This window comes from Gasterosteus aculeatus, chromosome 2 (genome assembly GCF_964276395.1).
Source record: "Gasterosteus aculeatus chromosome 2, fGasAcu3.hap1.1, whole genome shotgun sequence".
Classification (NCBI taxonomy): domain Eukaryota; kingdom Metazoa; phylum Chordata; class Actinopteri; order Perciformes; family Gasterosteidae; genus Gasterosteus; species Gasterosteus aculeatus.
The window spans coordinates 13,552,608-13,577,142 of NC_135689.1; the positions used below are offsets into that span (position 1 = coordinate 13,552,608).

Consider the following 24,535-nt stretch of genomic DNA (forward strand, 5'->3'; position numbering starts at 1 on the left):
CTGTTCAACGTAGTTTCCAGCAAAGGTACGGTACTAGTTTATACCAGACCAACCGGGGTGGTCGTACGTAGGCGTCATCGGCTCTTCAAACAAACACACTTAGTCGTTTATCTCCAGTTTGTTGCCCTTTTATATCACAAAGCAACTATCACGGAGTAAGAGTCTCGTAGAAAGGACCAAAGTAGCTCTTGATGGCGTCAGGACGAACACGTCCATTGGACTGTGGATGTTGTGAGGCTGCCAGCGCCGGTATGGATCTGTCGTGTCACCCAAGGAGCCCCAGGGGCCATTTCCTCATTGGAGTGTCCTGCTCAGGGATCCATTTTGCTGCCAGATCTCTCCTCTCTCCTGTTAACGTCTGCCGATGTCGGGATGATGCTCAATGTGCTCACGAGTCGCTCTAAAGACAGGGAACAGGGTTGCAGACTTTTGGCAGGTTGGTAGTCTTCCACAGAAGCATAATAAAATGTTTACTCTACAATTTAGAGGTATTTGTGTTTTACTTGATTATTGTATGACGTTGTTGTAATTTCAAGACATTGAATCAGTAATGTTTCAATAACATCAGGTACTCTTGATAATGAAGTACATTTCACTCGTCTTTTCAAATGTTTTTAATCTTTATTTTATTTTCATAGGTTTACTATTATTTTAACGTTAGTAGAAAATGTCAGTCCTACTACCACACTACTTATCTCTTATCTAGTCATCTTTTCGTTTTGGTGTTTGGAGGTCATTTGGAAGTCAAAGGGGAGATGCTGCACTTGATGAGGAGCGGGGAAACAAACGCAAGCGGTGGACACTGTATCATTATGGAGACGGTTGAATAGGAGGGTCGGCGCTAAGAGGTCAGACAGGCCACCCAGAAAAAAGAGAGACAGTATGAGGGAGGAAGAGCGCGGGGGGATATTGCCTAAGGACTTATGCCTGTGAATGTATTTGGATTATGAGAAACATCACATAGTGGAGGGGCAGGATAAAGAACAATATGGAAGGAGAGCGAGTCACGTGTGTGCGTGTAGCTGTGCGTGTGATATGGTCTCTGCTGAGCACTTCCATTTTTCTCATGCGCTGACACTTTCCAAACGCCTGCCCCCATAGAAGTCCTCTTATTGGCAGAATGGCACTCAAACGTTCTTCAGCAGCAATATCCAGACCTCTCCACTGTAATTTACACACTAAAATAGACGCTCTTAAATGCTCAGACATGATGGCGGTTTCTAGTTGGATTTTTTTTCTGTGTGGCAGCTATTATTTATTTATATTTTAATGTTAAACTGTATATTGTCTGTGTTGTCGTCTTAGAAATCATATTTTGATTATCAACTATGCTGCAGTGCTGCAATGTTCACAGACGAAGTGGTTCTGTGTGTGTGTGTGTGTGTGTGTGTGTGTGTGTGTGTGTGTGTGTGTGTCGCTCTACTGAGAGGTGAATATTGACAAAGGGAACACAGCAGCAGTCTGGAAATCTGCCGTCTGTCACTCTCCGACCGCTTCATTAAAGAAGGCTGCCTGACAAGTGAGAGTGGAAGGTCAAAAGGTCAAAACGGGACATTGAGGAGCTCCAGATTTACTACATAATATCATCAAATGGGACTTTACTTGTTCCTAAATGTGTGCAGTGTGGGTCTATGTGCCACATTCTTTTGCACTAAAACATCAGACACTAAAAGAGTTTGCCTCCTTTTCTAAATGTTCTTGCTGTTTTCTTCACTCTTTTGGAATCATTTCAGAGGAAGGTTGCGCCACACAGTTATATATAAATTCTTTCAAATATTTTCATTAAATTGTTACCGCATACTACATTGTGGTCTATATTTAGATCCGTAGCTGTGCTGTTCATTTAATCTGTCAAGGCTTTTGTGTAAATGTATCGTGCTACGACTGCAGAGCAATAGCATGTGATAAGAGCAGCACACTGCGTGTCTCCATTCGTCTCATTGCAGTGACAGATGCAAAGCGATTTGCCCTCCTCAAAGTTGAATTCCAAATTACCAGGTACCTTGTTGTGGGCATGTGACTGTTTTTCTAGTGAGTGGACCAGAAAACAGCAAATGGGCGTTCAGTGACCTTCACTTCTCTCGATCTGCTGCTGAGAGTCAAATAAGTTTAAAAAAGTATCCTGAAAAGATGTATGTTCTTATCTGTACTTTCTTGAAATATAATATTCACCTTGTGAATGATCATTTCATGCATTTAAAATTACTCCAGAGAATTATAACACTTTGGCTGTACTTAGTGTATTAAACATTGTCTTTAAGACAATGTAATCCATAAGCACAAATAGCTGGTACATCAGTGTTTAAAATAGACTTAAAATACCTTCTACTTTCGATATATATTTATAATGCTATGCAATATGAGTCACTAGTGTATACATGTTTACATTTACCCACTAAAGCCAAAAAATTAAACCTTTTTGCGGTTACATTTTTTTTGCATTGATAAGTTTTCCTCTTGCGCCTCGTTGGGTTTTGGATTTAAACACTAGCACCGTGGCGCAGCACCGCGCCACGGTGCTAGTGGTGCATTTTCTATTTCTGAATTCCACCTTGGATACTCGACACAAGGCAAACTGCCAGCTGATACAACCGGTCACTACTTGTAACGCCGCCTGCCTGCCCTTCAAAATGGCCGTTAAAAGGCCAACGGGCAGCTAATCTGTTCTGCCGTCTGGCGGTGCTGAATTGGCAGCGGCGGTGGCCGTCGGAGCTGCCAGATCTGGAAGAGAGCCAAGTGGCACCTGGTGGCTGCCGGTTCCTTTACAATGATTAAGGAACAAGGCGGTTGGACGGTGGGAGAAAAGACATGAAACTTAGCGGGCTGAAGACGAAAGGCTCTGAGGAGCCAGTCTGACGGACGTATGCAGTGGCAGTGATGAGCGCCGAGAAGAAGCAGTGGAAGTGGGGACATCCAGGTGAGAAGGCGAAATGAAGTCCAGAGAGCGTGAAAGTGCCGAAAAGATACTTTCAGGACTCGCCGAAGGTCAACAATATACGGCTGCACACCACTTGGTCTCATTGCAGACAAAAAGACTTTACATGACTCGCCCTCCTCATGTATGTGAATTGCCGGAGGTAAGAGTACAAAGGTGGGGGCTGTGTTGGTGTGGTTATGAGGGAGGTTACGGGACATCCTCTCCAAGGTCTTAACAAATCCTGCACCTCAACATTCTTTGTCTCGCCGCTGCAGCTATAAGCAAAAACACGACACCTGATGCAACCTGATCTAGCAACACAAATGTGTGCCATCGCATCGGGTGAAATGCCTTAAAAAGAATCAACTGTCAACAAAGGATGTCATGATTTATGGTCAGATGACTTTCCAGAGTATTCTAAACTGCTCTGCAGTATTTGACACCTGGCAGGTCAGGTTAGGTTACTTTATTTGTGCATCCCTCTCGACACACTATCCACAAAGACAACAAGACAAACGTGATAAAAGCACCCAAGGCTGTAGATCAGTAATTCACTAAGGATGTAAAATGAATACACAAACATTACTTCTATAGTTTCTTCACCTGAGAGATTGCTGCTGGCTACCAATCCCCAAAACACATCAATGTGTTAATCCAACTAGGCCTCATTTGTATTACATCTTCTCCATAAGTGGGATAGGTAGGCTACTCAGATTGTTAAGTAAACGTAGCAAGAAAAAAAGGGAATCCCCTGTAAGTAAAAGTCCTCCAAATCTTCCCAAATGTGCCAACTCCGCAAGACAAGAACAAGAACTGCCGGGCTGACATTCATTACAGCTGAATGATTCAGTGTCTGTTGTATCATCGGTGTCTGCACTCGGCAGCTCACATCCCGAAGTGTCGCCACCGGCCTCGTTCTTCCTGCTGCAGCTTCCGCCGCGAGAGGCTTCTATCCGGCTCAATGTCAGTCAGCCGAAACACTCAAAAATCAGCACTGTAAAAAGATGCTGTGTACATGTTTGGGTATGACATTTCCTCTGTACCGATGTGGCCCCTTTGATGTGTTTTTGTGCGCATTGCTGTTTGTGTTCTCAACAGCCTTAACGTTGACAATATCTTTCACATTGAGCAGAAAACTGCGTTTGTGACAAATTGGCTGAGTGACTGGAAATACATAATATCCAGACATCTCTGGAATGACTCTGACGGCCGTAACAACAACATGACCGCTACGTTTCTCTTCTCCAGCTTTTCACAGCGGTAATAATGTATTCCTGTTACGACCATCTTCCTATCTAATCCGCCATCTTCACAGTTCAATGGATACTTTTTCTCTCTCTCAAGTCATACGTGACTAAACTGTCTTACCTTAAATCTTTTCTCTTCTTCACACCATCATGCTTTCCAAGCTGTGCAGCCCTGTAGCGTAATTTGATGCCGTCTCAATGTAGTGTAAATAGCCAGCGCCTGCCAAATATATTCTTTTAATTAGGAAACCCAACAGACCAGCTGATTAGCACTTCATCTTCATAAGTGTCCAGGCTTCAGCTGCAGCTGGAACACTTTCCAGTTACCTTACACTGGAGCCAGTGTGTCCCAACAGGACTGGAGCAAGAGTAGCATAATTAATGTACTATAGTCTGCAGTCTAGTGAGCAAGAAAGCATAATATACCAACGTGGTCCATGTTGCTTATCAGTGTCTGTGCAAATGTTGAATATAGAATTTATTTGTATTTTTTGCACAATGATATTCATAAGGGCATCTTGCTACTGAAGCTCCACCGTATTCTATGCGGAGAATCCCATTTGTCATAAATTCCAAGCATTCCAAGAATTTTGGGAACTGCTATGTAATAATTTTGCATGCACTGCAGCAGACCGTCTGACCGGCACAATTCTTTAAACAACTTTACCACCTACAGCTTCACATGGGGAATTGCACTATTCTAGGATTCCAATCGTGTCGTATAACATAGCTTAGCCGCTCTCTCCCTGCGTCCTGCTGGGTCATTTTAGTTGTCGAATCTCGAAGTGAAATCCTCATCACGTATCCGCGTGCACACACATGTTTAAAACACAAAGCCTCTCCTTGTCATCCTGTGCCTGTACCTTCAGCTTTTAATCTGCTGCATATCAGTTGAGCTGCAGACGTGCGTGGCCCACAAACACTCCTTTGAGGAGGCAGGATTCAATTTCCCCACGTTGTTCATTATGCATGGCGACAGTAGATAGTTTTCTTTAGCTGCTTTATTGTCTCAGACAGACGGGTGGCACGTTGAGTCATTATCAACCCTGCAGAGAACCCAATCATATTTTTGCGCCGTAGCAATGGATTGACACTTTTGTGATGTAGGTGCATTGTACTGAAGTGTCTGTGTAACATCAGCTAAATATACAAACAACAACAAGTCGATCAATTTGAGTTTGTTGCTGAATGTAAACGTTTACAGTTACAGCTTGAGAGAATCTAGACTGGGCCAATGAAAGCTCATGTAACTCTTTCTGTTAGTGCACATATATGTTTGGACAATATATTGAATGTAAATATATCAGAATGTCCTTATGGAAGGATGAGGCATATTTGATAATACATTGTTCTGAATGTGACCTTAATTGTTGAAGCAGGACTTACCTAATAATAATCATTATAGGGATATTAATTTTCACTGATAATATTCATGTTGGCTCACAAAGGCGGCACAAAGAATACTGCTTTATTTGAAATTATTCAAATTCAAACAGTCCAGGTACTCTTCAAATGGTAAAAATAGTCTCGTATAATGCCGGTTTATAACCCTTTTTTTCTATGACTAATTAACTTTTAACATTTATAGTGTCACTCTTCATTCTGCTCATTTAAAATGTTGTTTCTCTGCCTGCCCTTTGCAGGCAGATAAATAAAGTTGAATAAACTCATAGGCTTAAATTGAGGCTTCTCCTGTATAACGACTCACAGCTCAGCAATCCGTCAATCCCCTGCCTGCATCGGACTGCTCTCACCGCAGGGGAGGGAGGGGCGCTGAATACAACAGGCATGCAGAGATTGTGAGAAGCAGTCATGGACAGTCAGAGACGTTAACATTTAATTAAACTAAAATAAGCTTTCAAATGTTTGTTATACAAAGCAACGTAAACATCTACACTTTATTACAATTTGTGTGATAAACCCACAGAATGATGACAATATCCTGTGTGTATCCCCTGGTTGTAGGTCCTAATCCACCCGTTATGGCAGAGCTTTGGTTTACCGCACTCTTCATGACTACACCCTGCTGTAGTTTGACCAAAGCGTGTGGGTTGATGAGAAGAAAAAAACACAGATGATTCATTTCTTCTCCTGGCGGATCATAATGGCAGACAAAGATCAACAAACTTCTCTGTATTTTTGAAACTGCAGTACTTTAATGATGCTCAAGGTCTTTACAATACCACAGGTGTTGTTTTAAGGGGTATTCGGTTACTGAGACCCTCGGGCAAATAAACAGCTGGCAGGCCTGCCGGTGTTTGACAACACACACACACACACACACACACACACACACCAGCCCTCACCTGCCTGCAAGCCCACACCTAGGCTAGGCTCCTCCTCCCTCTTCCGTGTCTGAGTGAGCGGGTGTGTGCGAATGTCCTCGCGTAGGTTTGAGTAATGTGGGAAAATCAGCCCCGCCGAGCTCCTCCCCCTCACCGAGTAAAGCATTTGAGTTGAGGGGGAGGGGACCTGTGTACTGTATCATTTAAGCCGTGGGAGTCGCCTCGAACAGGTACACTCGCACGGGGAACGACAGCGGCAGCTCCTGGAGGTTTTTCCCGGTGTCACCTTAGCCCTCGATTTTAGTTGGGAAAGCAGTTTTTGAAATGGACGGGCTTTAAGTGAAAAGTGCTCAAGAGAGGAGGATTCTGTTTGAGTTTGGGGACTTGATGCGTTTTCTGAAAGTTTGCAGCACACACACCTGACAGATCCTGGAATCCTCTGGAAGACCTCCCTCGGAGGAGGGGATGAAGTCAGACGGGGAGCAAGGAAAGTCTGGTGAGTGAGCGGGAAGGAGAAGTGCAGCTGCTAGACGATAGCACGAGTTTCAGCCCTGCACTTTCAAATAGTGACAGGTGGCTGAAAGGTGGCCTATTCGGTATCAATCAGGATATAAGTGGCAAGAAGAGGGGGGTATTACTTTTTGCTATTTAGCATAAAGAGTTACATGCTCACGTGTTGAGAGCCATCTCTCCGATAGTGGATCAGCCAGTCGGTCAGCTGTGTCGGCACTGAGCCGTTGGGAGACTTTAACCTGCACTGACTGACCTCAGAGTGTAGTTGAGTGGAGGCTCCACTGCTGTCACAGTGTCTGATCTTAGTTTGAGCTGAGACTCTTTCCCCAACTGCCGTGGAAAGAATGAACTGGTGAACACGCAGAGCCATGTGGCTGTTGTGGTGCTGGGATCTGACCTCTGGCCTTTAAAAGACAATGATCGGAAAATATTGCAATGATTCACACTTTTCTCCGCTGTTTGGTACGTTGGGTTGTGAGGTGGTTTTACCAACCGTCAGTGACTAGGTCACTGTCTCGCTTTTAAGTTGTGTTAAGTTTGTCTCCAAACAACCGTGTTTTCATGGTCATTTAAAGAGGCATTGTCCTTTGTTTCTATGGTAAACACTGGTCCGGGTCTGCAGCCTGAAAGCTTGTTCTACATCCACACAGGGATTGTTGCTGTGTCAGCCAGACTGGTTTCAGACCATTTCAAATGGAAACAGCTGAGGAAGAGTTGCAATTCTGAGAACAACTGCTCTGCTGTTTGGCTTCCAAATACCTGCATTTTATCTATATACGGGTTCTCCACCTGGCCTTCGACCTTCGACTATGTAAAGCCCAAACAAAGAGGTAAAGTTCACATTAGCCAGATGAACCCTGTGTTAATTATTCCTAGAAATCTCCTGTGCTATCGACCCAGAAATGTGGCATGAAAGTGGTCAACCCGTTTTTCAAACGCACACATCAGGCTTAACGCCAAGGTGTGGTTGCAACACAATTAGTGCTTTCCAAAGCAAAACAAGCAGCTGGAGGCTATGGATGTCTGTCTTTGCATCACCCGTTCTATCCCAGGTGTGGTTATGTATGTGCGATAGTGCTCAGTTACTCATCTTTCCATCTCACATTTCTGTGGCAGCCGCCAAGGTAATTTGTGGCCTGTCTTGGCAAACTGAAAATGTAAAACATTAGTCATGCAGCCATTATTGCTTGTAACTATAGCAGCAGATTATGTGTAATCGCACGATGCTTTTCCCTCCAAGCAGAGTAACGGAAACATGTGCTCGTGCTCTGTGTTAAAGATTCCCATCGAACATCGCTTCTTCCGGGCCTGCTGGCCCTGCCTGTCCGGCAGACACCCCGGATCATTTCACATTGCATTTGTTCTTTGCCTCTGATGGCTGAAAAAAACAGTGTTTCGCGATGAGTGATATGATGTCAGGGAGGGCTTCACACTGCGGATCAACACCTTCTGTGAACCAGGCTATCAAACAGGAGCTGTTGTTGGTTTCCACTGGACGGACCGGACGCTCGCTTAGGGCCCTGTTAGGGCTGTGCGTGTGGACCTTCACCCTTAAGCCCCCCAATGCATGCTGGCATTCGTCTGTGGATGCGTGTCATTCGACGCTTCGATGCATTACGTGCACACGGGACGTTTTTTTAACCGCTGTAGATGCTCGAGCAGTTTGGCCGTAGCTGCGCGGTGGCCATCCGTTGGCCGACTGTGCTACAAGGTGATTGCGGCAAGCGGCGGTTGAAAGATGATCGGCCGCCTGTCACAATCGAGTCAGAGATAACAGTGGAACAACTGATCGGAGTCTTTTATTAAGACTTCTCTACCTCGCTCTGTTTGAACAGCCTGCCGTCTAATCACATCTACTCCCAAGCTAATTCCCAGATTAATTCGGCTGCGTCGTCGCCGTCACAAATCTGATTCGTCCCACTGTCGTCTGCACATTCCCCCCCCGGCTCATCCAACGCACCCGGGTGGATGACAGAACTGTCTCCCTGTAAGTCACCGAAAGGGTAGCTCACATTCACAGTGACAGACTTCTCGGTCTCGCAGCTTTGTTTAATGAATCTGTCAACACATCCCCGCTCCTTTCCAAAAACTGGGAACAAATGTAACTGCCCAACCATTAGTTACATATTTCAGTCCCAGGATTGTATTAACTATCCCAGGAGGCAACCTGGGAGAGGGGGGGGGGGGGGGGGGGGGGGGGGGGGGGGGGGGGGGGGGAGGTTTCAGCTCCCAGGCACTCCTACTTTGTCAGCCGGATCATCGCTGTCACCCGGCCTGGGCTTTTCTACGTGGCGGTATTTCTTCTTGTCCCGCGTGCAGGTTGGCCGATGGGTTTGACGGGTTGATGTGAGTGCAGGGTCTCACCTCATACAGGTACGCAGACTCTGTAGCTGTGGACTCAGTTTGATGAAGTATCCATGGGGACAGAGGGTCTGCCCTCGGATTTGGCCGAGACTATAAATAAACACACCGTTAGCCTTCGGCACCGGAGCCCTATTCTCAACTACGTGCCCACACACACGCGCGCACACACCCACACGCGCCTGATTTGTCACACGTGTGCCGGCACTCATCCAAACACCTCTCAGCTACAGCGCCTGTCTCAGCTAATCCGTTCATCCACCTCATAAGAGAATGCAGCGGAATCTGAATAAAGTTTCTCTGCCGCCGGTGGCGCAGAGCCCTGGTCGCCTCACAGAGATCTGCTCCCAGAAGAGTCCCAGAGTTGCTTTATATGCTCAAATTGCATAAGATGTTGTTGCAAATCTAATCTCTGAAAATAAGTGTTCATTTGTTTGCAAGATGTTTAATAGCAACACCCGGTGCAAATTAGATCAACACAATAGCGCTGTGTTAACAACGTGTGAGAATAAACTGGAACCGCAAGGAAAAGCCAGTGAAAATGGATGTTACAAAACTAAACCAAATGTTGAACGCTTGTATATTTGCATAGATGCTATTTCGTATCTTGGCTTGAATGAATGATATGTTTCCACGCAGCTCGTCGAGCATGACCAGCAGCAATTATTGCCTTGCCTGATGCAACATTCTCATCATGTTTGGTTAAGCTGTCCGGGAGAAAAGCAAAAACTGTAGCTTCAATCTGGAGGAAGAACCTGAGTAAAGCATGAGGCCATTAGCATACCAACTGAGAGAGAGCTGTGCACACATAATTAGTTTCCACTGAAATAAGCAAATGGTGTTTATTCCTGCAATGACGGTGTCCTAGGATTGGCTCCATGTGTGTGTTTTTTGCAGCATTTACTTGCCACCTGAGTGCCTGCTGGTGCTTCATAGTGGAGGATAATAAATTGCATGGAGCTAATAGGAAGAACCCAAGGGAGAACAGTTGTCAGCTTCCACCCTCGTTATCATTTCTGTAAAAAGGCGCCATTTTATCTCACTCTGAACGCCCCCCCAGTTGTGTTTTTAAAGGCTTTATCCTTCCATTATTTTCAGCTATCATCTTCAATTCAACCAACTGTCCCTCATGACCTGAACAGCACCCCTTCTAGCGTCATGGAAACTCTACTGCTAATCTCTGTGACTATGAAAATCTAAACCCCGTACAGCGTATCTGTCCACCCGAAGCCCAAGAGCGACAGTAATCTCACAGTTTTGCGGGTTTCTCGTCATGACGGGAGAAGGACTTAAACAACGACGCTTTGTTTTGACGGATTATAGTCAGTTTGGCACAAGGACAGACGGTGAAAATGAGAGAAAGGGCTGCTTACGTAACTGTGTAATGACAATAAAAATAAAGACACTTGTATGTATTTAGGATATAATATATGAACCCTGTTTGCATGTTTGTGATTCTGTGGACAGCGATGCAGGTTCTGGGTAGTGTGGCTGATCCTATCCGCAGACACACTGCAGGGTTCGAAGAAAATTGACACAGATCGTGGTGGAATGCGTCTGAGTTTGGGGTCTTATCTTTCTCTCTGATAAGTTCTCTCTGCTCCAACCCCACTCCAGCACGAGTTCAGCCCCCATTACTCCAAGGACCTGAAGCATGAAATAGGATTGCCAGCATGTGCATGTCAGATTCTGTGATGTTAGAGCCCGTGCTACTTGATGGACAGTGACTGAGTGGAAGGGAGGGACTCGTGCTGGGAGTGACATCGTCATTTAAATGTCTTTGACGGGAGCCGGCGGCGGCGACTACCTCCTGTTCTGTGGAATTCAGTGGAAGTCATCTGTGTGGAAGAGGATTCGCTTGTACCGGGATCCAGTTTTGCAGATTGTCTTTGTCATGTATGATTGTTGATTGAATATTTAGTTTTGGATGCCGTGTCAGACCAAACAAGCAAGCAATTTGAGCTTTCAGTCATGGAAATTGTTCGGGTCATTTTCGCACATTTTCATCCCAAACATTCTCTGGCATCTTAAGACCTTCAGGGACACGGTTGACTTCCCACTGGTGTGCTCATCAATAAACAGTAATCCATTCCTGTACGTGTTATCCCGAATACCAATATATCTTCATCACTCTCTCCGTTTATACAGAATATTAGTGGTATTTCTGTGATGGAGCGCCCCAAGGCCAGGTGTGTTTTTTTTCTCTCTTTCATCAGGCGTGACCCCGTCATCTCCTCAGGCGTTGTTCTGCTGAGGAGAATTGACTAGCTAATCCTGAGCAAAGCACTGCCAGACGCAGCAGACACCGCGGGCTGCCCCCATCAGTCAGCGCTTCGCCGTCACCACCGTCACGAGCCACTGATATATTTGCTTTCAGATGGTCCATAAAGATGAGTGTGTGTGAGTGTGCGCGAGACAGGCACAGCCTCTGACTTGTATTAATGATCACCTCATCTCATTCAAGCTGAAAGACTCTATGAAATAGGGTTTTTTTGGCAATCTGCCCCTGAATGAGGTGTTTCAGGATGTGGTTTAGAAAGCAGTGCACGCGTGCTTTCACTTCGGCTCGGAGCTGCTTATGAAAGAGATGCATTTCACAATTGGCGCTAACAATCGGGCTAATTTTTAACCCCTAACGTTGCCGTTGACCCCGCCCCCTCTCCTTATTAAACACTAGAGTGATATCGAAAAACTCAAATCACAGGCCGCCAGTTGAAACTCTGGGTGTTTGCCTGCCATCACCTCATCATGTGAATTTCTTTATCCTAACAATTTTAAAAAGTATTTTTTTGGAGAGCACTTTCCATTCATTTCTGTGCTGTGTGGAAATCAATAAGCAGATCCTTAAAATGAGTTGTGGCGTGTCATTTGTCACTGCTCACACAGTCTGCATTCAACTTTGCAAGTGTTACCGTTGTATAATGCAGTGTGCTGAGTGATTTGGAAATGTCAAGTAACCCGGCAAACATATTTGCTGTTCTGGAAGTCAGTGAAACTAAACAAATTCAGCGAAACGCAGCACCGACGTTTGCAAAATTGTAAGTTATGTCAGGAACTATTCATAATGCGCTTAAATCACTGGGTACTTTTAGGTGGCCAGAGTGTAAGTGTAACATTATCTTTAATGTTGATTTAAATGTTTCTTTTTGGCTGCTTTTTTTTCACAAAGGACACAAAGGTCAGATAATGGCTGCTGTTTGCATACATGTCTGCAAAGGGCAGCCATTAATCAGAATCCCATCATGCCTTCAGTAATGTGTGTGTGTGTGTGGGGGGGGGGGTGCACATATCTATCCAAGTCTGTGTAACAGAATGTTTTACATGAATGAAAATGTCCTGCTGGGTTTAAATAGCGTGCTTCCTAAAATGTAATCGTGACATGGAAATAGAACCGCGTCGGAGCAGCCTGTAGGCCGCCTTGCATGTAGTTTCCTATAGAGTAACACGGCTGATTCTCATGCATTCTTATTGTATAGAAGCGCAGTGCAGTGCTCGCTCTGTTACTCTTTGCTCTGTCACACAGATAGTGAAGGCAACAGCAGGAATGAATGAAAGGAGTGTCAGACACCGACTGAACTGACTCGTCGTAGATAAGCCTGTGCGTGTAGGGAGAGAAAAGGAAACATTCTGTTACAGATAAATAACATTCATATTGATATTCAGTACTTTTTTTTATTTATTTTACCACTGTAAGGAAGGAAGCACCTGTAAATAAGTGGCATTGTACATGTTTTGAGATTGGTTTTTTAAAAGGGTTCAATGAGCTCCACTGCTGCCATCTAAGCGCACACTTTGTCCTCATCGGTTTGCCTTCATGCGCTTGATTTGGTTACAGAAGAATGCTTTCAGGAAACTATGGAAAAATCCTAATCATATTCGCTTGAGAACAGGAGATATGCTATTAAGATAGAAAAATGTACCTTTTTCAGGAAGGTTCTTTTAGTTTCAACGGTTTTGTCGCTGAATGTTGTTAGTTAGTTGTTATTGTTGTTGTACTGATTTTGGCTGCAAGGGGATAAAGTGCACCAGTACTCAGTGTTCTAAATAGGACTAAAAGCATGTTTTCTTCAAGGTGAGCTTCAATTTAATAACAAACAATGTGCGTGCCTTGTGAGTGCATAAGGAAATGAAAACTCAGCGGTAGAACATGAATGCTTTGAGTTTTATTCAGGAAATAGATATTACGACACCTGGTTCAAAGATGAGAGGAAGTTTTCTTTTTTTTAACTTTTTCTTAATTCTATAAACTGGAGAGCAAACTATTTCCATTGGACTCGTAAAGGAGATCACCACGAGTGTTTTGAAATCAAGGATTTATTTATTCAAAATGTTTTCAAAAGGAGTGTTGACAGGGGTTGAACTGTAAAACCACCGCAGCTTCTCCGATGGGTTTGAAAGCGGGTCGGTTTGAATGTACTTATTCAAGCAGGGCCACGGCTTAGTTGCCAAGTCCAAAACAAACAAGAGGATGTGGGCTGTATCCTCCCGTCATGAAAGCACTTGCTACTCAAATTCTTGACCCCGACTGCTCTTTCATTCCCCTTTTTTTTATTCAACACATTCCTGATTTCTGTTGCTCCTTTGTCCTGAACATCCGCAGTTCGAGAAGCTGTGCATTCAGCCTTACAGCACTGCCCCGTCATTAAACAACACGGAGCAGAACAGCACTCGTTGTGAGGATGGACTCGGCCGTCTGTCTCATCATATGTGGATTAGGTCAGGTGGTATTGCAGTATTTGAAGCAGTATAAAAACATATAACGTGTGTCTGCTCTATTGTCTGTACGTCGTATGAAGGAATATATGCAGCAAGCAGCTTTTATCTGCTCCGCGCTGTGGCCCGCGCTGCCTCTCCTCCCCCCAATCAGAGTTCTGTGGGAACAAAAGGTCCGTTAATGGATTTTGACTCCGGTAACATGCAAAAATTGAACCCAACCCGTCTTTCCCTCCAAATCGCTGTGAGGATGGAGAACCAATCTAAATATGTCCCCCCTGGACACTTACTGTCACTCCCTATCAGTCTTCAACCTCCAATCCCGCTTCAGCCAAGTCTGATTTCAGCTGCCGCGGGGACACTGGACTCTCTGACACATTACTGGACCTTCAGATACTTTGGTTTCTGGGTCCTGCTGTGGTTATAGAAGTGGGAAAATAGGAAATGGAATGGAAGAGGAAATAACAGTACAGCTCAGAGTTTAGGGAGACTCTAGCGCATTTGGAAATACTGCAAAATAAAAATCTCTATGGAACCGTAAAATGAATTACGACTTTTTCCAATCGGGCAAAGTAAATGGTTTGGCGCTAATTTGAGGTGGAGTTTGCATTTGTTGGAAAAAGAGTTTATGCGCTACATGGATTATGGAAAAGACAAATTAATTATTAACTCGCTTATGTCAGAATCCTCCTGAATGTTTGTCTTTGTCTCAGGACATCGTGAAGCGATGCATAAACTAGCTGACATGAAGGCCCCATTAAAACCTGCCTGTTAAAGGCCCATGAAGTGCTACCATGATATGAGATGCACCAATTACAATGTCTAAATATTCTTTGAGCACCCAGATAAAAAAAATACCAGATTTTTAGTCAATAAGATGACACACAAGAAGTCAAAATCTTAAAAGTAAAAGAGGCATGTTTTCTCCTCAAATGCCTCTGTTTCTTGCACTATTAAGTCCAGCAGATGACAGATTCAATCATACAAATGGGAAAATGCACTGATCATATTCATATTTCATTGTACCGGCACAACGTCGTCTGAGCCGTGGACGCTATTATGCAAATAGCCACATTTAAGCTATCATTCACATCAGTGGCCGGGGATAGAGATTCTATTTACTGTTTCGATGAATCGTGATGGCCAGCGATCTCGTTTAGGGAATTGTAACGGAATGGAGGGAGGGTCGATAAATGCACAATACTTCTTCCCCTAACCAGTGAAAGACAGAGATCAGTCGTCATTAGCCTCGGTTCAGTTGCACGGGACACATTAAGCCTGTACTATTTAAAGTTCCTGTGTTATTGACCCTGTGTGACTTTTAGCTATTTACCATGTTTCCAGATCCCAGCAGTGACTTTGCTGACTACGATGTCATTATAAAGGATTGACATCCCGCAAAAAGAGCGCTTCAAATATAAAGCTGTAAATTAGGTCCTATAAATTCAATCATCAGCGCGATGCCGTCAGACAGATGTGAAGCTGCCGTTTAGGGGGAGAACAGTGTGCTGTGAGCCAGTGGGGAACAGGTGGTGTTGAAGGCTGAGTTCACAGCAAATATCCGACCCCGGTGCATCCTCTCATACCTGCCAGTGCAGAGGTTGTGATGGCAACAGAGTCCCACTGCTGAAAACTAAAACACAACCTTGTGCTGTCAAATTGTGTGTGTGTGTCCCACACCCTGACAGAAACGTCTCCGTCAGTATTTGTCAACTCTTTTTCTTTTTTTTAACAGCTGCATTTGTTGAGATATGGAGCATTTGTATGTATTTATTATTGTATGTATGCCATGATATCATTTCAAGAATATTATCTCCTCTCAATGTTACTTTCTGTTCTACAATTTAGTAACCTTTAGTTAAGAAATCCATGTTTGGTATGAATACCAGACATTCATTTCACATACTTCCAGAGCCCTCATATTAAAACATATGATTTTCATTTTGTCTCCTTTAAGATGTTTCCTTTAACAACAGTTTGTTTCATATTACTCATTCCATACAATCTTACATCAATCTCACCAAGCGGTCTGCTCGCACACCGTGAACATCGTGCCGTATTGCAGGAGATTGAAATGAACAATTAACACCATGAAGTCAGGTGTAATAAGCCAAGTGAGAAGAAGGGTCATTTTCTCAGAGACGTTTAGTCTTCATGCAGCCAGAGTAGTTGCCCTCTGCTAGCCGGCAGAGAGAATGCAAGTCCAAGGCCTTTCCGTATTGGCCTCACTCATCAGCATCAAAGGCTGCCGCCTGGATGTAACATCACTTGTTCATCGTCGTAAACAACATGACTTCAGCAGCCGCTACCAGAGATAGTCTGTTTATTTGCGCTGTGTGTCTGCCTGAGACAAAATATAATACTTTAGATAAGTAAAAGGATTATTCTGTTCATTTACATGAACGGTAGATGAGATCTCGAAGGTCTGAGCTTCACAACCGTTGTCAGGGAGGACTGTTGACGTTGCAGGGACGGCTGTCCGTGGGAACGAGCTGCATGGAGCCCGCGGGGGAGATTGCACTCATGTGGGGCTCGTCATTTGTAACGCAGAGCTGCTGTGAATGCTTCTCACCAACCTGGGGACGGCGTTGACAAAATATGCCGCTGCCCCCCCCTCCTCTGACAGGCTTATCTGGAGAGCACCAGCACTGCACAAGGCGGGAGGAGACAATAACGTATCTGTTCCCCCTTCACACTCCCAACTAATGTCACTTCATCCTGCATTTCCTATCACAGGTGGTAATTTAACCAGACGGCAAACTGTTATCCTGTAGACCCCCGGGTTGTCTTCACTAAGCAAATCCCAAAGGGTTTCATTTAAATCAGTGAGGATATTCTTATCCCTGTTTTCCACAAGTTTATTTTTTATCATGAAGCATCTGCCTCCTCGAGAATCTTTTGGTAAAAAGGGAAATGGTTATTCGGTCTGCTGCACATTCTCCTCTACAGTAAGCACAGTCTGTGTGTTACAATACACAATCAATTGGCCACACAAGTTTGTATGGCAAGAGGAGAGTATTGACATATAACGTTTTAAACAAGATGATTCAAAGAAATGAATAAAATTCCATCACATTCAAATAGGAAGGTAGGAGTAAGTGAAGGACGGATGATGAAAGACCGACTTCCTTTAAGTTCATTCATGTGTTAATGTTTCATGTCTGTAACTTTTTTGGACGGTTATTTATTTTTGAAGTGTAAAATACACCTGAACAGATTGTAATAACTCTTTGTTGCAGCAGTTAACCGATTTTTCTCTAATGAAGTTACGTTTAGTTGAGTTCATTATCGATCCCACTTCACCAGCAATCCATCTCACACCTGTGTAAAATGTTTCTCATTTTAAAGTTGTGGTAATTACAACTTACCGTGGTAGGTCTAAATTTTACATTCAAAAATTTGACTTTGTTACTTTATTCAATTCAGTTTTTTGAATAACATATATCCCCATTGTATAAGTATATTATATCAGAGGGATTGCCATGAAAAACACATTAGTTATCCAGTATTTATGGCTTTCTATAAAAGATAAAACACACTTAGTGTCCATTCAGTGTCCTTGTCCTTCATTTATGACTTTGTTTGGCTGCCATTGCACAATCAATACATGCAAACTAAATTAACAAGTAATCAAAAGTAATCTGTGACTATTATAGGATTTTCTAAACAGCAATGAGTGGTTTTGCTGAGGGCCAGCTCTTGGTGTTGCTGCTTGAGTTGCTCCGTGAAATGTGGTTCCATTATCGGGTCCATTAAGTGTACCTCTGTATAATGACACTCCACTCGCAGACGTTTTTCTCTCAACCCCTCTCCTAATAACCCCTTTTTACGTTTCATTTTCGTTATTTAGCGGGCAGCCACTTAGGTTTAGTCAGTGAACATAAATGAAAGGCCTCAAAGCCCTGCTGCTCGCCTGCCTATCGTACACGCAGGGAGCCGGTGATGAAGGTTCATTTGGGTTTTCAGGGGAGGAGAGGTGAGAGCTAAAGTGATGCATATGCTGTGCAGGGAAGAACTGTTAGTGCCACGGCCGAAACACAGGATCAAAGACACCTGTGTCATAGGTGAAGTCGACAACATACTAAAGCATTAAAAGTGTCAAAGTTGACGCATTCAGGGAATACACAGAAAACCAGAAGCTGATCTGATTTACTCCAGGTGCAATATTGTAGGTCCTTGTTTGTGGTATAAAAGACAAATGCCCTTTTTGTTATAAAACCCTGCAATTATGGTGTTAACTGACACACTTAAAACATGACCACATATCAGAAATACTAGTTATGTGATGCTCTTCTTAGTCTTTTTTGGGGGTTACCCTTTCAATTTTGTTGAAAAATACTACTACTGTAAGTACTCAAGTCTCCATTTGAAAGATTAAAGATTCAAACCTTGATAGTTGAATGCACAAAGAATTAGCTGCATTATACAGTCAGGTTTTTAGTTTACTGTCCTGGATATGAAATAACTCAACTTTGCAAAAAGTGGCTTGATTTTAATTCATTTTAATAACATTGGACCGTAATATAAAATAGTAATTTACGGATTTCTTAATCTCATTGATGGTGAATGACACAAGGCAGTATTAGTATTTAGTATTTCCTCGGATGCTCAACATAATGCAAAGCGGATGAATTTACTAATTTTACAAGAAGCTAAGACGCAAATCTGTTTTGAGCTCTTTCGTTCGTCTCACGGTGCTTTGGCATATTTAGTCTCCCATTCTCAGTTCTTCCGTTCTTCTCTGATGGATCTCATTTTTTCCGACAGTAATGTTGGTGCTGGGATGTGGGAACGTGAAGTGTAATTTATGCAAGGCACTTGATTGTGGAGCCCGCCCTCCCTCACCCCACCTGCCCTGAGGATGCATGAAACTGAGTAGAATGGCTCCACTCGTCCCTGTATGAATTACTCCCCATATGCTCCACCTTGACAAGCCTGTTCAATGTACAAAAATGTCATTTTTTCAGATTAAATATTTTAAGGTTAACTTGAAGCTTGATATTTGCCAGTTGTGGCTTTAATTTAAACGCAAGTGAAATCATCTCTGATGCTGGTTCTTTGAAAGCACTTTAAGACATTTAAAGTGAGTCAGAGTGTGAGGAAAAATTTCTCTGCGCTGCTGCTTTCATTTTGTTGTTTGCGTTTTCGTGGCAATGCAGAGGAGGAGCTCTGTGACTGACTGTGAAACGAGGTTTTATCTATACTTCCTCCCACCACGGTCAAGTTCAACAGACAGCAGCGGAGATAATCAAAGACCCTACTGGTCCTAACCAGTGTGACCCTTACCTGCAGTGATTATGTAACGTGACGTAGTTATCCCAATTGAAACCATCACCTCCTTTATATTATTCTACCTATTTCCATTCGGTTTTGATGTCATCTTACTAAAGCTGTGTTCTCTCGGTGCGTGTTGCAGTCCTGCTGCGTGAGGAGGTGGCCCAGCTGCAGGAGGAGGTGCACCTGCTGCGGCAGATGAAGGACATGTTGAGTAAAGACCTGGAGGAGACCCAGGGAGGCTGCTCGGCCGACGTGCTCTCCGCCACTGAGCTGCGCGTGCAGCTGGCCCAGAAGGAGCAGGAGCTGGACCGAGCCAAGGAGGCTCTGCAAGGTGAGGACCTCCCCAGTGAACAAGCAGCTGTTTTATTTTGAAATATGGATAAGGATAAGAGAGTGGAGGATTATTAGAGGATTATTAATTAGATTATTATTAGTGCATGCGGTTATCAGTTTTCAGTTAGGCCAAACTGGGAAAATAATTGATAGTTCATTTGAGTAATTCGTTGTAGGAAGGGATAAACCGCTCGACGGCACATTTATGGCCCTTAGTGGCGGCTGTACAGTGCGGTAATGTTGTTACCGTTTCATTTCCTGTTTCATTTCCTCCTATCTTATTGTTTCAAACCGTTTTGAAAGAGGAATGATTTATTGCAACCATAGCGAATGAAAAGCCAGTATACCCTTTCCGCCTAATGTTTCTGCGTATATTTACATGACTTTCTCCCTGTGGAAGCAATTTGCTTTAATTTACCTTGAGGGGATATGGAAACATTTGCATCTTTTTAGTTTATTCAAGTGATCCAGACTTTGTAAAAACATAAATATTACAGGATATCATAGTTTAGTGCACATAACACAAATAAATTATTCAACAGTAAAACAAATAGTCATTTGCTGGAATCCACCGTTTAACAAACTTTAAAATAAAATCCCTTATTTGATGAACACCAGAAAAGTAGTTGTGGATGGATTGGAAATGTTAGACCTAACTGTGAACATTGGAAGTATCCAAAGCACAGTGACGCTGTTATGACTTCTTCCACAAGCTGCTTAAGAAGCTACATGTTGCTCCTAATGATTGAAATCAGTGCACTTTTACTTGTTTCAAATTAGCATGAGGGTCAGTAACAGTGTGGTTAATGCGCCCATTAGCCGCTATATACTGTAAGCCTTTAGCATGCTTTCTTTTTAAAAAAGGCGCTCCTCACTGCACAGTTTCCACTCAGCAGGAAATATCATTTGAATATTGAAATTTAGTTTTTGCAATACACTTTACATTAAGATACATTTTGGTGATGCACGTTGTCATGGCGATATGGAATGACCGATAAGTGTTTCCTGTCCCTGTTACAGATTCATCACCGTGCTCTGGGTCTGGCAATTACATGACGACACGTACACATTGCACTTTATTTGTGTAAAGTAATGAACAAAAGTTTTGCCAAGCAGTTTACACTCGATTTCAGCGCATCAAGCAAAGATGTCGTCAGCGTATCTTTCTTTTCAAAGAATGATCGGCCATGTAATGACATCCGCGAAAATGACTCAAAACCACCATACGGTATCAGACGTGCACTGAAAATTCTGTCAGAAGACACACTTCTACCGACTACACCTGGACCCGGTAGCACTTTATCAGCACTTACGATGGCACTTACTTCCAGCACTTTGTAGTGTAGCTTTCTGGAAGAAATTGCCCTCTTTTTTTAATCCTTGTTGTTGCGTCTGTTCCCTCTCGGTTGAATGCACTAATTCCCTTTGGATAAAAGCGGCAGCGAAATGTAAAAATGTGAAATTGTAAATGTAATGAAGGCCACAGCCTACAAAGCCCAGCAGGCACTGACAACGATCAGCGGGTAATGCAAGCTTTATGAAGAGGGACTTTGGTTGGCTGACGAGGTCCAGGTTGGTCAAGCAGGGGGGATCTGGTCTGCAGTTAGGACGTGGGAGGAGAACAGGAACATGAAGCACGTTCCCGGCTGTAGTCCACGTTTGTCACACTTCATCTTCACCTGCTGACACAGTGGCTCGATCACACTCCAAGGATACTTTTATTTTTCTATTGTGTGGCAGGTAGCAGCCTTGTCCACCACATTCACAGTTGCTTGCAAGAAATACTCCTGCCATGTCATTTTCTTGTCCGTGGTGCTGCTTTCACTGGATGCGTTCGTGTTCTGTGCTGCAGACACTGGACTCGAGTTTACTGGTGTACTGGTGACTACTGACAGCATGCATACGGTTTCCTCATCAATGTTTATATGTTGATCAGCTTTTACAGCCAAAAAGGCTCAAGGGTGTGCAAAAAGAACCCCGTAGTAATTGCTATTCCTTTATTTGTCTTAGTGAGAGGAAGCACGGCTGTTGTGAAGTAGCTTGAAATGGTTTTTAGCATGTTTTGGGGACACGAAGAGCTTCATCTTTATCTGACAAACAAGTCACGAGTGTTTGCAGTCAGTTGGTTTGCCAAAACCTCTCCAGGACACCAGAAGACAAGATGCGATGACTTTGAAGGGGAATCACATTCCACTTTTTCTTGTTGACACGGGATCATTTCCAGAAAAACAAAACCTGGTCATGTAAATTCCTAATAATCCAAAGTGCTCAACATTCTTTGTCTGGTATATTCACAAAGTAAGAGTTCTTCTCATCCGTTGCAAGTAGACACACAGACATAATGTTCTTGAGAATACCTCATTAACTGCAGTGTTTTCCGTGTGCTGCCAATCGATGAGAGGCAAGATGTCCACTCTGTTTGATATCCCCCAGCTTTCACAAGGCCGGCATATTGTGAAACATCCCACCAGATGCTTTGGCAATGAGTTTTCTTGAAAGAATGAGAGCAATGTTTGGAAAACTTCAGCTCCTTGAGTGTTTTTTTTTCTATAAAGTGCTACCAACAATTATTGTGAAGGAGACCAGCCTGGTGTTTGTTTTCTTGTATTTATTTTTTTTTCCTGTGGTTCCGCTCTGGCTGAAAAAGAGAAAGAATGAAAAAGCTTCATCCCCTTTTCTGCTCTCTGCCTCTCAAGATAATACCTGTTTGCTTTGGGAACGGTCCGCTCGGTTTGCGGGTAAATTACGTGCAGATTTTCTGCTCCATGTGTATACAAGACGGAGAACGCAGAGAGGAACGCCACTTTTCAGTCTCTTGTTCCTCGTTTCTCCCCTCGCCGCCTCCCTCTGCCTTTGTCTGGTGTGATGCCCACAGTATTTCACCGTGAAGGCCTGAGCTCACTCCCACTGTGTGCCAGACGTGAGCCTGTGAGCTCTATAATTGCAATCGTGGGTAATTGCCAACCTCTCACAATTGCAGGTTTGTCACGATGCCTGTGGGCACTCGATCCGTCCCGAGAGCTGCTGCCTGAAGTCATTTCATCCCCACCAACGTTAAAGTGCACAAATGATGATCAACTGAAACTGTCTTGGTGAAATCAAAAGCCTATAGTGAAGGCTACTGCAGTTGGGCTGTTTCTGAAAGGTGTTTACTTGACTGTTACTTGGACTTTCTCCTCAAAGTTGTCTCCATAGTATAAGACGGGGCCCCTCCGCTGTTTTTAAATGAGCCATTTCTGCTCTGGGTAATTACTATCACTGAGGGACTCGCTGTCGGCCCATGACTCAAATGCAAGCAGCAGACCGCAGAGGTGTCGTCACAGCGCAGGCTGCCCACTCTGCTTATTGTCACTTCACGCTACAGCGTTCTCAGAAAGCTGCTCTGTCCTTGACACACCTGCACAGATGCAGTCGGAGCGCCAAAATATCGTCACGCCACATGACATCATGACATGAAAGTCATTGCAGCAGTATATCTTTTTATTTATTCAAGAAGGAGAAAGGAAAAAATAATTCTAAAGTCGATTAATCTATTTTTCACAAGTCTTCTGTGCATTATTTCCCATTGCTGGCAGCCGCTTCGTGATAGCAGGTAATAAGGATGGTTTTCCTGTTGAATTTGCACCTCGGTCTACTTCAATGGGATGACTTGGAGTGGGTTTGGGTGGCAGTGGACTAATCAAGCGCTCCTCGGTTAGACTAAGAGACATTGTGCCTGCAGGGTTGAATCGGAATCCGCGACCACGCCGGCCTCGCTTTGCTTGCGCCTGAAAAATGAAGCTCAGCCTTTTAAGATTGCAGTCGATGTTGTTTTGGAATCCAGTGAAGACGGAGAGGTGAGTGATTAGTGGCTGTTACTGGATGAAAGTGTGATTCTCTCCTCGATTCCCTGACGTGTCAGCTCTGCTGCTTCAGTAGCTTGTGCACAAACACACCACATATTAGTGTGTCACCTTTGATTTCTATTTAATAGCCACCTTCTGGGTTTTTTATAGACTTATGTCATATGTCATCGCTGTAATTTGTTGATGGTCGATAATGCAACATTCGTTTTAATGAACCATGGCAGCGAAAGCTAAGGACTGTTAGATAGCAGGAGTGCCGGTATCAACCTCATCCAGGCAGTGAGTGGTTTTTTTTGCTAAGGAAATGAGGAGGTGAGATCACTGTGCAGCTCTGAGGCTCCTACTTCATTATTCATCTGGCAGATTTAAAATCCCAAACCGTGAACCCTGGACTCCCTCCAATGAGCTGATGTCTCTTTTGTTCTCTTCCCCCAAATAATTATGTTAAGAGCCGACTAAAAGCCCATCCCTTCTCTTTCGGGCTGAAGTTATATGGAGTGGCGTCAGTGTGGAGATATTTCATTCATTAATGTGCAGGAGGGGATTTTCTGGGGAAGTGTGATAAGTGGGTCTCCCTTTGTCTACTTGTCGTTGCAGGTGAACTCAACTTGGATAGCGGCCTTTGCTAACAAAACAATATGAGGTTAATTGAAATGCGTTGACATTGCATATAGCGTGGACATTCATTCTCCAAAGACCCCTGTATATTGCTGACAAACACACTTTTATTCATCCATCTACCTCAGACACCAAAGAAAAAACTCAATTTTGTCACCGCGAGCTGAGAACGGAAAGGCAGGAAATGTTATTGGGCTGAAGCTGTGGCTGGGATCCTGTTCTATTTGTACCCTAATGGACGGGGCACGCCGGATAATGAGGCTTGTTATTAAAGCATGGAGAAGCAATGAGTGGGGTGTGAAACACGGCGCACGGTGAAAGGTAGGAGTGAACGAGACGGCTGGGTTTCATTCGGTTCCTTTAAAAACAGCCACCCAACCTTCTAGTGCAGAGTGCTGCCGGATGCTTGATTATCCCGGGAATTAC

The 24,535-nt window shown here is 43.8% G+C and overlaps 1 protein-coding gene across 12 annotated transcripts in view; it reads left to right on the top strand.

Annotated features, from left to right (window-relative positions):
- The window catches only part of kazna (kazrin, periplakin interacting protein a), a 129,915-nt gene that overhangs the window by 89,580 nt on the left and 15,800 nt on the right, over positions 1-24,535 (top strand). For 10 of the 12 annotated variants that reach the window (XM_078083956.1, XM_040192799.2, XM_078083952.1 and 7 more), the window contains one exon: positions 19,453-19,644. In XM_078083956.1, the coding sequence (XP_077940082.1) occupies positions 19,453-19,644 (192 nt within the window). Of the gene's footprint in view, positions 1-6,675; positions 6,946-19,452; positions 19,645-24,535 lie in introns of those variants that run through there. The other 2 variants (XM_040192801.2, XM_078083974.1) reach the window with 1 other exon arrangement.